At 49.6% G+C, this 13,274-nt stretch overlaps 1 protein-coding gene across 1 annotated transcript in view; it reads left to right on the top strand.

Moving 5' to 3' along the window:
• LOC123745424 (uncharacterized) overlaps positions 1–4,455 on the top strand; it is a gene marked incomplete in the record, with an annotated part of 19,090 nt that extends 14,635 nt beyond the window's left edge. The window contains 2 exon segments of the mRNA XM_069300549.1: positions 474–634; positions 3,401–4,455. Coding sequence (XP_069156650.1) covers positions 474–634; positions 3,401–4,455 — 1,216 coding nt within the window.
• Positions 4,456–13,274: the final 8,819 nt, after the last annotated feature.

Genomic DNA, 13,274 nt, shown 5'->3' with positions numbered 1-13,274 from the left:
AATGAGCCACGGAGTTGGGTCAGGTGCAGAACTTTGAGAATATTGGCGTTGTACATAAGAGTAAGACCACCAACGTCCCGACGGTGTTGCAGGCTCTGATGTTCAGACAGTTCCCACCAGACTTGCTGAAGAATAAAGATGACCTTTCTTGCACGGCTCTCCACTTTGTCCACTAGTCTGGTGAAGGATGGGGCCTGGCAATCCAGGAGACTGGTGCATACTTTAAATAGCTTTACTGTGTTTTATTAAACAACTTTACTGTGTTTCATATAAGGTTTTGCAGCCGCAGCTGTCAAGAAGGTGTGAGGTGTAGTGTGGCGCTGTAAGTCTCCTGGCTGCCTCTTGAGCAGCCCCACCCACCTCACCTCACAATGTCTTCTGTTAATTACGATGTTGTAAGCATGACACGACCGCTGCCTCACCTCCCTGTGCCTTCCTCACACCTGTGTACACCTGTTGCTCCTCCCCACCAGGTACTGCGGGCCCCTGGTCAACAGGGGCAGGGCTGTGTCGGGCACGGACACCTGGAGCTCCGCACAGCCACGCACCACAACACTCCGCTTCAAGTCCACGGCACGGAGACCAGACCTTGCCACCTCCAGCAGCCCCAGGGGCTTCAAGATGGAAGTTACCTGTGAGTGGGTCAGACTAGCGGGGTCATGTTAGTGGTCAGACTAGCAGGGTCATGTTAGTGGGTCAGACTAGCAGGGTCGTGTTAGTGGTCAGACTAGCAGGGTCATGTTAGTGGTCAGACTAGCAGGGTCATGTTAGTGGGTCAGACTAGCAGGGTCGTGTTAGTGGTCAGACTAGCAGGGTCATGTTAGTGGTCAGACTAGCAGGGTCATGTTAGTGGGTCAGACTAGCAGGGTCGTGTTAGTGGTCAGACTAGCAGGGTCATGTTAGTGGTCAGACTAGCGGGGTCATGTTAGTGGTCAGACTAGCAGGGTCATGTTAGTGGTCAGACTAGCAGGGTCATGTTAGTGGTCAGACTAGCAGGGTCATGTTAGTGGTCAGACTAGCAGGGTCATGTTAGTGGACAGACTAGCAGGGTCGTGTTAGTGGTCAGACTAGCGGGGTCATGTTAGTGGTCAGACTAGCAGGGTCATGTTAGTGCTCAGACTAGCAGGGTCATGTTAGTGGACAGACTAGCAGGGTCATGTTAATGGTCAGACTAGCAGGGTCATGTTAGTGGTCAGACTAGCAGGGTCATGTTAGTGGTCAGACTAGCAGGGTCATGTTAGTGGACAGACTAGCAGGGTCATGTTAGTGGTCAGACTAGCAGGGTCATGTTAGTGGTGAGACTAGCAGGGTCATGTTAGTGGTCAGACTAGCAAGGTCATGTTAGTGGTCAGACTAGCAGGGTCATGTTATTGGTCAGACTAGCAGGGTCATGTTAGTGGTCAGACTAGCAGGGTCATGTTATTGGTCAGACTAGCAGGGTCATGTTAGTGGTCAGACTAGCAGGGTCATGTTAGTGGGTCAGACTAGCAGGGTCATGTTAGTGGTCAGACTAGCAGGGTCATGTTAGTGGTCAGACTAGCAGGGTCATGTTAGTGGGTCAGACTAGCAGGGTCATGTTAGTGGTCAGACTAGCAGGGTCATGTTAGTGGTCAGACTAGCAGGGTCATGTTAGTGGTCAGACTAGCAGGGTCATGTTAGTGGGTCAGACTAGCAGGGTCATGTTAGTGGTCAGACTAACGGGGTCATGTTAGTGGTCAGACTAACGGGGTCATGTTAGTGGTCAGACTAGCAGGGTCATGTTAGTGGTCAGACTAGCAGGGTCATGTTAGTGGTCAGACTAGCAGGGTCATGTTAGTGGTCAGACTAGCAGGGTCATGTTAGTGGACAGACTAGCAGGGTCATGTTAGTGGTCAGACTAGCAGGGTCATGTTAGTGGTCAGACTAGCAGGGTCATGTTAGTGGGTCAGACTAGCAGGGTCATGTTAGTGGTCAGACTAGCAGGGTCATGTTAGTGGTCAGACTAGCAGGGTCATGTTAGTGGTCAGACTAGCAGGGTCATGTTAGTGGTCAGACTAGCAGGGTCATGTTAGTGGTCAGACTAGCAGGGTCATGTTAGTGGTCAGACTAGCAGGGTCATGTTAGTGGTCAGACTAGCAGGGTCATGTTAGTGGTCAGACTAGCAGGATAAGGTGATGAGTCTTATCATCAGCCAGCTCTCAGCGCTGCTGAGGTGATGAGTCTCATCATCAGCCAGCTCTCAGCGCTGCTGAGGTGATGAGTCAGAACTTGCTCTTAAAAGAGTGGAGTTAATGAGGTTTTTAGAGTTTCATATTGACATAAAATAAAGAAAATTAAGAATACAATAATTATGTTACTTTCTGATTACATTTTTGTGTGTGGATAGTCAGGCAGGAGAGTTACTGTGTGTGGATAGTCAGGCTGGAGGGTTACTGTGTGTGGATAGTCAGGCTGGAGGGTTACTGTGTGTGGATAGTCAGGCTGGAGGGTTACTGTGTGTGGATAGTCAGGCTGGAGGGTTACTGTGTGTGGATAGTCAGGCTGGAGGGTTACTGTGTGTGGATAGTCAGGCTGGAGGGTTACTGTGTGTGGATAGTCAGGCTGGAGGGTTACTGTGTGTGGATAGTCAGGCAGGAGGGTTACTGTGTGTGGATAGTCAGGCTGGAGGGTTACTGTGTGTGGATAGTCAGGCAGGAGGGTTACTGTGTGTGGATAGTCAGGCTGGAGGGTTACTGTGTGTGGATAGTCAGGCTGGAGGGTTACTGTGTGTGGATAGTCAGGCTGGAGGGTTACTGTGTGTGGATAGTCAGGCTGGAGGGTTACTGTGTGTGGATAGTCAGGCTGGAGGGTTACTGTGTGTGGATAGTCAGGCTGGAGGGTTACTGTGTGTGGATAGTCAGGCTGGAGGGTTACTGTGTGTGGATAGTCAGGCTGGAGGGTTACTGTGTGTGGATAGTCAGGCTGGAGGGTTACTGTGTGTGGATAGTCAGGCTGGAGGGTTACTGTGTGTGGATAGTCAGGCTGGAGGGTTACTGTGTGTGGATAGTCAGGCTGGAGGGTTACTCAGTAGACAAAATATTACAAGTTCCTGCGAGACAGGATCAGGTATAACATTTGGGGTTTACGGCTCATGTGATGATATGGAAAATTAGTTTACTGAGAATTATATAAGATATATATAAATGTAATAATTTCCCCTGTAAATTAATGTAAATATAATCTCCAATTTTGTAAATCATTTAAAGAAAAATAAGTATAACATTTAGGGGTTTTAAAGATCGTGTTCTGTGATAATGAAACACTTGTTTACTGAGAATTATACAACAGTATATGTAATGTAGTATTGCCTTGTAAACTTATCAATATATGATTTATAGAATATTTTCTTAAATAAAGATAAAAAAAAATGTTTCGTCTGCAGATTATTGTTGGGTTTACAACCAAGCCATCCGCCACACCTCTGTAGGAGCCGCTGCTGGGTCTGGCACCTCTGTAGGAGCCGCTGCTGGGTCTGGCACCTCTGGAGGAGCCGCTGCTGGGTCTGGCACCTCTGTAGGAGCCGCTGCTGGGTCTGGCACCTCTGTAGGAGCCGCTGCTGGGTCTGGCACCTCTGTAGGAGCCCCTGCTGGGTCTGGCACCTCTGGAGGAGCCGCTGCTGGGTCTGGCACCTCTGTAGGAGCCGCTGCTGGGTCTGGCACCTCTGTAGGAGCCGCTGCTGGGTCTGGCACCTCTGTAGGAGCCGCTGCTGGGTCTGGCACCTCTGTAGGAGCCGCTGCTGGGTCTGGCACCTCTGTAGGAGCCGCTGCTGGGTCTGGCACCTCTGTAGGAGCCGCTGCTGGGTCTGGCACCTCTGTAGGAGCCGCTGCTGGGTCTGGCACCTCTGTAGGAGCCGCTGCTGGGTCTGGCACCTCTGTAGGAGCCGCTGCTGGGTCTGGCACCTCTGTAGGAGCCGCTGCTGGGTCTGGCACCTCTGTAGGAGACACTGCTGGGTCTGGCACCTCTGTAGGAGCCGCTGCTGGGTCTGGCACCTCTGTAGGAGACGCTGCTGGGTCTGGCACCTCTGTAGGAGCCGCTGCTGGGTCTGGCACCTCTGTAGGAGACGCTGCTGTGTCTGGCACCTCTGTAGGAGACGCTGCTGGGTCTGGCACCTCTGTAGGAGACGCTGCTGGGTCTGGCACCTCTGTAGGAGACGCTGCTGGGTCTGGCACCTCTGTAGGAGACACTGCTGGGTCTGGCACCTCTGTAGGAGACACTGCTGTGTCTGGCACCTCTGTAGGAGACACTGCTGGGTCTGGCACCTCTGGAGGAGACACTGCTGGGTCTGGCACCTCTGTAGGAGACGCTGCTGGGTCTGGCACCTCTAAAGGAACTGGTACCTCTGGAGAATCTAGCACACTTGGAGAGGATTCCGGAACAACGACTGAAGTGGACACTAATAAGACTCTCACCGTCAGAAGGAAACGTCAGCACTACTAACATTGATCGTTGCAGCGATTACATAACCCTGCACTACGAGAGATCACCTGTACCACTAGAGAACACCTGTACCACTAGAGAACACGTGTACCACTAGAGAACACCTGTACCACTAGAGAACTCCTGTACCACTAGAGAACACCTGTACCACTAGAGAACACCTGTACCACTAGAGAACACCTGTACCACTAGAGAACACCTGTACCACTAGAGAACACCTGTACCACTAGAGAACACCTGTACCACTAGAGAACACCTGTACCACTAGAGAACTCCTGTACCACTAGAGAACACCTGTACCACTAGAGAACACCTGTACCACTAGAGAACACCTGTACCACTAGAGAACACCTGTACCACTAGAGAACACCTGTACCACTAGAGAACACCTGTACCACTAGAGAACACCTGTACCACTAGAGAACACCTGTACCACTAGAGAACACCTGTACCACTAGAGAACACCTGTACCACTAGAGAACACCTGTTCCACTAGAGAACACCTGTACCACTAGAGAACACCTGTACCACTAGAGAACACCTGTACCACTAGAGAACACCTGTACCACTAGAGAACACCTGTACCACTAGAGAACACCTGTACCACTAGAGAACACCTGTACCACTAGAGAACACCTGTACCACTAGAGAACACCTGTACCACTAGAGAACACATGTACCACGAGAGAACACCTGTAACATTAGAGAACACCTGTACCACTAGAAAACACATGTACCACTAGAGAACACGTGTACCACGAGAGAACACCTGTAACACTAGAGAACACCTGTACCACTAGAGAACACATGTACCACTAGAGAACACATGTACCACGAGAGAACACCTGTAACACTAGAGAACACCTGTACCACTAGAGAACACCTGTAACACTAGAGAACACATGTACCACTAGAGAACACATGTACCACGAGAGAACACCTGTAACACTAGAGAACACTGGCACAATTAAAGAACACAAGCACGGCTAGAGAATAATATAAGGAGAGAGAACCGTTGTGAGCAAGGAGCGCCCCCAGGCGGTGACACCCTGGCCGCCGCTCTCTGCCTCAAACACCTTCTTGCTATTATTATATTAACATGTGTATAAAACCTGTTTTACCTTGAAGACAAATTAATTATTTTGTATATTAAGGATTTGTACAGTTTTATGCCAAGGTTAGTTGATGGCTTTTGGTTTCGGTAACAATTATTTCCCAACCCGTCTTCATCTAGGCTGGTTAAAGCAGCGGCCGTCCTCCCCAGACGCATTCATCAATTTTAACATTCTGTGTCTTGAAAATGAGTTTGTTCTTATATATAAATTAATATTCTTATACATAAAAATTCCATGTATAGCTAGGCGTAAGTTAGGTTAGATTTTTAGGTTCTGTTGCCGATTATTTGTATTTGAAGTACGTGGGCGAAGCATTTATAGAATTGTGGTTCCAACAGAGGACGTGAGCGACGCACTTGTTCCGGAAGTGTTCGGACGTCATCATTTGTGAGTCGTGTGTAAACCGCTTTTCAATTTTTCAACACAGATCACCAATATCGTGCAACTAAAATAGTCACAGAAACAATATGTACTCATAAGGGACCCCTATACACAGAGGGATGGGGGGGGGGGGGTCTGAAACCACCACCAAGAGCAAACATACCAGTTGGAGGCACAGCTCCAGCACACTACTATTGCCATCAATCCGGACATTCAACGGGAAAAAAACGTCGTCATGATATGCCTCAGAATAGAGGCGGGACACATGGCTGGGAGGGGGGAGGGGGGTGCATAAGAACGAGAGCGGCCAGAGTTTGGGCGAAATACTTCAAACCCCCACACAACTCAGGGCCAGCAGCCCACCTTCACCAGGGTCAACGACCTCACACCACATGTCACCAACACCGGGCGGCACACAAGCAGTTACAGGCACCGCATGCACCGTTTCCCGCTCTGGCAGTGCTACCTACACTGCCTCATCCACCTCTTCCTCATCATTCATCCACTTCCCCAACGCCTCCACACGGTCCACACCACCAATGGACCGCGCCCCGGCAGTGCCCTTCTTCCGCTTCACTCTAAGAGCCACCCCACCCGTGCACGAGTAATCCAGCACATTGCAAGAAGACCGCACTCCTCCCACCAGAGAGACGGCAGACACCGACACAGGGACCAAGGAAATCCCCGCGTCCAGAGGCACCACAGTCGGCAGCGAGTGCACCAGGGACGCACACCAAACCCGACGGGGACAGCTCCATGGGCTCCGGGAATAGCACCACAGCAGACGTCACATCATGTATCTCCACCAGCACTGTCTGCACTACACATAGACCCATAAGTGGAACGGCATCCACACACCCCGGCCCAGGGACAGCCCCCAAAGACACAGACTGGCTCTGCACCAGCCACTGCAACAGGCTCCACAGCAGGCAGGCTGAAAGGTCAACACCAACATCCAACACGACTGGTGAAGCCTCTGGAGAAGGGAGGAGCGGGAAATCACCCTCCCTGAAGATGTTCACACAAGCAGCTCCCACGTCGCAAGCTGCAGCCAGAACACCCTGGAGACCACACCGAAAACAGGTCCCCCACCAGGTCCGTGAACGTCACACTGAGTACCTCCATAAGTGCGATGTAAAGCCAACAGGTTCCGAAGACTCCAGGCCAACCGACGACGTCCGCTTGAGAGGAGGCAGGGACGACCCCATCCCGGAGCAACTGCAACCTGCACCAGCAGGATACCACACAGGGCACGATAACAAGTCACCCAACCACCGACCGCACGCCTCACCCAGCAATTGAGGAACAGGGCGGGGTCCTCCTGGAACCACTAATGTACCATGCTCATTCGCTGGTCGACCGCCACAGGGTCCGCACCCTGTGGCGGTCGACCAGCGAATGAGCATGGTACATTGGTGGTTCCAGGAGGACTTGACCACCAATGCAAGCCACGTGATGACTCAAAATGGCGACCTTTAAACCCCCACGGACCACCACCTCGGACCATGCCGGCTTGGCCGTGAGGTGACGGGAGTTGGCGGGTCGTGGTGAGCTCCAGGTGTGGCCTCAGGCGTGGTGGGCAGCTGGCTTCTGCTCTGCCGGAGGGCACTGGATGACTTGCGTGTTGATGGTTTTGCTACCCAGTGTTCTGAGTGGGGGCGGGGCCGGTGATCGTCATCCTGAGGGACTCCTGGGGCTCCCCGATCATCTGCCTGTCTGCGTTTCTTTACCGCGAGACATATTAGTTTCCAGTGATTGGCGTCACTCATTTCGCGATTAGGCTTGGCGTTTCACCTTTCCGGGCTTCGCGATTAACCCTTCACAGGTGCGCCGGGGCGCTTCCGATCCCACGATAGTTGTCGCCCTAAATCAACAACAACAACGACACAGTGGATCCAGTAAGGCATCTTATGAGGAGTGATTACAGTGCGTACGGTGGGTGGCAAAGGTTATACACATTAAACTCCTTAGAGCTTCGTGTATGTGTTTACTAGTTGTGTTTTGCGGGGGTTGAGCTTTGCTCTTTCGGCCCGCCTCTCAACTGTTTACTAACTACTTTTTTTTTTTTTTTTTTTTCCCCACACCACACACACACACACACACCCCCCAGGAAGCAGCCCGTGACAGCTGACTAACTCCCAGGTACCTATTTACTGCTAGGTAACAGGGGCACTTAGGGTGAAAGAAACTTTGCCCATTTGTTTCTGCCTCGTGCGGGAATCGAACCCGCGCCACAGAATTAAGAGTCCTGCACGCTATCCACCAGGCTACGAGGTCCCAGTGAGTAATGTGAGTATTGTTGTATGTAGGACGGACTATGTGGTTCTGGCCCAGAGGGAGATTTACAAATGTAGGATGTATGGAGTGGTGTGGTGTGATGTGTGGTGTAGGGTGGTGAGGAATGGCGTGGTGTGTGATATGGATGGCGTGGCGTGTATTTGAACATTCGGACCTAGAGGAAGTCGTGGGTGTAGTGAATGGCGAGGAGAGGTGTTACCAACACCCCAGGTATGGCCGGTAAGCATCCCGGTGTGTCAAGTCACCATCCTAGGTGTGGCCAGCAGCCCAGACGTTGTCAACACTTCAGGTATTGTCGGAATTCCAGGTGTGGTCAGCACAAAAGGGACGGCCCCAAGAATGTCCAGCACATGCATGTGTCTCCATCACCTCAGGTCTTGCCAGCACCCCAGGTGTGGCCAGCTACTCTGTTGTGGCCAACGCCTCAGCAGAGGCGTTGACCAGCACCTCAGTTGCTGCCAGAATCAGGTGTGGCCAGCACCTAAGGTGTACTAAGCACCCCAGGTATGGCCAGCCAGCACCCCAGGTGTGACCAGCCGGCACCCCAGGTGTAGCCAGCCGGCACCCCAGGTGTGGCCAGCCGGCACCCCATGTAACACCACTCTAAAGTGTACTACCAAGGGAGCTGTAACACCCAGGACCTCCCCCCCCCCCTTAGAGTTCACACCCAGGGAAGCCTTCTCCAAGAGGTCAGCCCAGATGACCTCCGGATTATCTTATATGTTGATTAAAAAAATTCCTGGGTTAGTCTTAGTCAGCATAGTTTCAAGTATGTAATATTTCATGCAAGGGAATTAGACTCCAGACTCTTATGTGTAAACATCCTTGGATCTCCCCCTTTTGGCCAGGTCAGAGGTCAGTCACACACGTAATTAATAACTCCTCTCTTGAACAGTGTATGGTGAATGTCAAACAAGCTTATTGAAATATATCTTGAGTGTTTGTACACTCTTGGGGCAGGTAGTAACAGCAGATCTCCCCCCTCCCCCCTGTGGGGGTTGTATATAGAGGGCCTGTAGGGACTTAGAAAGGGCAGAGTGCGGGACACCGGGGTCCAGAGAGGGCTGTGAAGATCATCTCAGCCAGGGAGAGACAGGTCTTAAGGTAACGTGTGTGATCTCTGAGTTTCTGTTCCATGTCCAAATTTCTTAACTTTTTGCCAGTGTTAGAGTAGGATTTATAAGTGGTGATTGACATAATTTTGGTCTCAATAAAACTCGTTAAATTTCCCGTCTGTGTCAATTGTTGAATCCTCTTAGCCTTTTGGATATAGTGGCTGACAACAGTTTTCATAATTAATGACAGTCATAGAAAGTACTCTCCAAGTCAAGCAATGTTTCTTGCCTCGTTGCTTGATATAGTCTCAATGGTCAAAGGCAGATGGTGGCAGCGTATTTCATCCTGTGTTAGCATCTCCTTGTTGGCAGTGTACTTTGTAGTTCCGGTGTAACCATCATATGTCAGCCCATAACAGTGTTACCAAGTGCAACCGATGGGGAAGTGTTACTCAGGATAAGTAGTGTTTACTTTATTAGTTTAGTATTCCATTATAGTGGTGTTCCATTATGGTGGTACACTTTAGAGTGGTGTTACACCCAGGTGTAGCCAGCCGGCACCCCAGGTGTGGCCAGCCGGCACCCCAGGTGTAGCCAGCCGGCACCTCAGGTGTGGCCAGCCGGCACCCCAGGTGTAGCCAGCCGGCACCCCAGGTGTGGCCAGCACCAAAGGTGTGACTCTCGCTTGTAGTCATGACGATTGCCAAATACAGCGCGTGTTTTTTGTAGTTTGTAATAAATTCACCTGGAAAAGTTTGCAGTGTTTGTTATTATCCTTGTTAGTAGTCACTGTAGAGCTGTGGTACAGTCACTGTAGAGCTGTGGTACAGTCACTGTAGAGCTGTGGTACAGTCACTGTAGAGCTGTGGTACAGTCACTGTAGAGCTGTGGTACAGTCACTGTAGAGCTGTGGTACAGTCACTGTAGAGCTGTGGTACAGTCACTGTAGAGCTGTGGTACAGTCACTGTAGAGCTGTGGTACAGTCACTGTAGAGCTGTGGTACACTCACTGTAGAGCTGTGGTACACTCACTGTACAGCTGTGGTACAGTCACTGTAGAGCTGTGGTACAGTCACTGTAGAGCTGTGGTACAGTCACTGTAGAGCTGTGGTACAGTCACTGTAGAGCTGTGGTACAGTCACTGTAGAGCTCTGGTACAGTCACTGTAGAGCTCTGGTACAGTCACTGTAGAGCTGTGGTACAGTCACTGTAGAGCTCTGGTACAGTCACTGTAGAGCTCTGGTACAGTCACTGTAGAGCTCTGGTACAGTCACTGTAGAGCTCTGGTACAGTCACTGTACAGCTCTGGTACAGTCACTGTACAGCTCTGGTACAGTCACTGTAGAGCTCTGGTACAGTCACTGTAGAGCTCTGGTACAGTCACTGTAGAGCTTTAGTACAGTCACTGTAGAGCTCTAGTACAGTCACTGTAGAGCTCTAGTACAGTCACTGTAGAGCTCTGGTACAGTCACTGTAGAGCTCTGGTACAGTCACTGTAGAGCTCTGGTACAGTCACTGTAGAGCTCTGGTACAGTCACTGTACAGCTCTGGTACAGTTACTGTACAGCTCTGGTACAGTCACTGTAGAGCTCTGGTACAGTCACTGTAGAGCTCTGGTACAGTCACTGTAGAGCTCTGGTACAGTCACTGTAGAGCTGTGGTACAGTCACTGTAGAGCTGTGGTACAGTCACTGTAGAGCTCTGGTACAGTCACTGTAGAGCTCTGGTACAGTCACTGTAGAGCTCTGGTACAGTCACTGTACAGCTCTGGTACAGTCACTGTACAGCTCTGGTACAGTCACTGTAGAGCTCTGGTGTAACAAACTAGGCTGTTGTAAGAATTATCCAGAGTGGTTTATCGACAAAAGAGAATGGGAAGCTGAGCCGCATGGTGACCTGACCCCCAGGGAATTCGCGGTGGAAATAACCGACGCTTTGTTCATATCTGCGTATAATGAATCATCCTATAGTATTCAGGAATTTAGAGAAAATTAGCCTTTATTCATTTTGCATTAAAATTGTATTGTATAATAGTACTGGACACAATATCAAGAGTATTCTAATTATTGAGTTTAAGTCACCATCAGTGACGTCACGAATCAGATCTAACTTTTAAAGCGGAGTGACCGGCGGTCATAGGTCATCAGGGGTTGACAGGTCTACTATTTCTCAAAGTTTTAATAACCATCTTTGTGATCGGGAACAGCTCTGCCGTTAGAGGCTTGTGTAATTTAATTCAGTAAAATAATTCAACCAGTCTGGATCAATTAAGTACAACAGAGGTTAATTGTTATAACTTAAACCTGGCTAGTAACTTGGTAGAACTTTGACTGACTAGGCGGAAGGATACAAGGTTCTAGTCTGGGCTAGGCCAGACGAGGACAAATCAGTGTGGTCACGGAAGCAGCTGGGATAAGAGGTCAACATCTTACCTCTCCCCAAGAACAGGCCCAACACCTAGAACTGTGGTCGCCCAAGGTATAGTTGCTATTGTTAAGTATAGAAATAGTCTCATTTGCCACTCAGGTCAAGTAGGGAGTGTTAAATTGATAGGGAGTGAACATATTTAGATTTTGTTTTAGTTTTCGTTTAATAAATTAAATTTGTTATTAATTTGCATTTTATTGTTTCCATGTGTTTTATGTGTATACTTGTCCTGGTCACGTGGTCCACACGAGGCAGAGTTGCATTGGGCGCCGATTCTAACATCGAATCGGAATTATCATTACCGTGTAATTTATTCCACACTCAAGGTCATCGTTTATAGTGGGGATCAAGCCCCTAGGTTGATTAATTAGCGTGATCGATCCAGACCTCGATCATTGCTCTTGTATTACTGGTCTGGTGGTGGCAGCAGAGGTGACTCTAGGGTTTTGTTCAGAGCTTAGGTCACGTCATACTGGGTGTAGAATCCTAAGTCGGTCAATCGTCTTAGGACCACGTGGCGTGGAGTTGGCTTTGGTAAAAGTTTTGGAGTCCCTTGGTTTAGAAATAAAAGTAAGAATACGGGTAGAGGGAGTAGAAAGAAGGAAGTAAAGATAGAGGAACCCAAACCCGTGTTACAATGGTGCACAGCGGTGGTTTCAACAATTTTGTTTGAAATTGTTGAAAGGTTCACGCGTCTAGCCGTTCGAACACGTGCGCGGATGCTAAGGAGACAGCCGCGGGCCAGGATTAGCAGTGTGCCCCACAAGTGCGTTTGAGTGGGGATTGGCGAATCTTGGGTCATGCGGGCTGATAGGATTAAGGTTAGTTAGTAAGATTAGACTGTTAAAATAGATTTATTGAAAAGGAGACCGCTCCGAGTTGATTGGACTGGGTACCATACTCGACCCATTGCAATTAATTCAGAGATGTTGGGAGCCACCATACTCTCAACAGCAGTTCCTTGAGGGCTGTCGGGGGCGGATATATCTGTGGGACGCCAGTAGATAGTCCGAGGGCGTTATTAGACGACCCAAAACGCTAAGGAAAAACGTAATCCGTGAAGGGCGTTGCGGCCTCCGAGGGACGGACTAGTAAACTACCTAGCAGCGATTCAACAACTAAGTGATCGCACACTTAGTGGAGGTTGAGTCGTCCCTAGTCATAATTGTTGCTGAAAGCTGCGTGTCGCTCTGTTGGAACCTAGATGGTGTGGCCCCTAGGCTAGGTGTGGTACGGCGAGCCGGTAGGAACAATTATAAGATTAAGTCGAGTGCATTTTTGAATTAAGTATACTTCAATTTATAAAGTAATTTCCGTTTATTTTCATTGTTCTAGAGATTAATTTTTTTCCCTTACATTCAATCCCCGGTTAAAATTTTTCCCAAGTGTTTAGCGTTTTCTTGCATATTAGGCTAAGTGCGTACGTTAAGTTTTGTTATTCCCTGTTCTATTAGTCTAAGTCAGAGGCGTTGTTAATCCTCTGGACTTAGGGCTATATGTCGGTCACGATAGATAAGTGAAGGAGTTTAAGGGATAGTAAGTT

This window comes from Procambarus clarkii, chromosome 44 (genome assembly GCF_040958095.1).
Source record: "Procambarus clarkii isolate CNS0578487 chromosome 44, FALCON_Pclarkii_2.0, whole genome shotgun sequence".
Lineage (NCBI taxonomy): Eukaryota > Metazoa > Arthropoda > Malacostraca > Decapoda > Cambaridae > Procambarus > Procambarus clarkii.
Note: the sequence above shows the minus strand (reverse complement) of the source record. Positions and strands in the feature narration are given on the sequence as shown.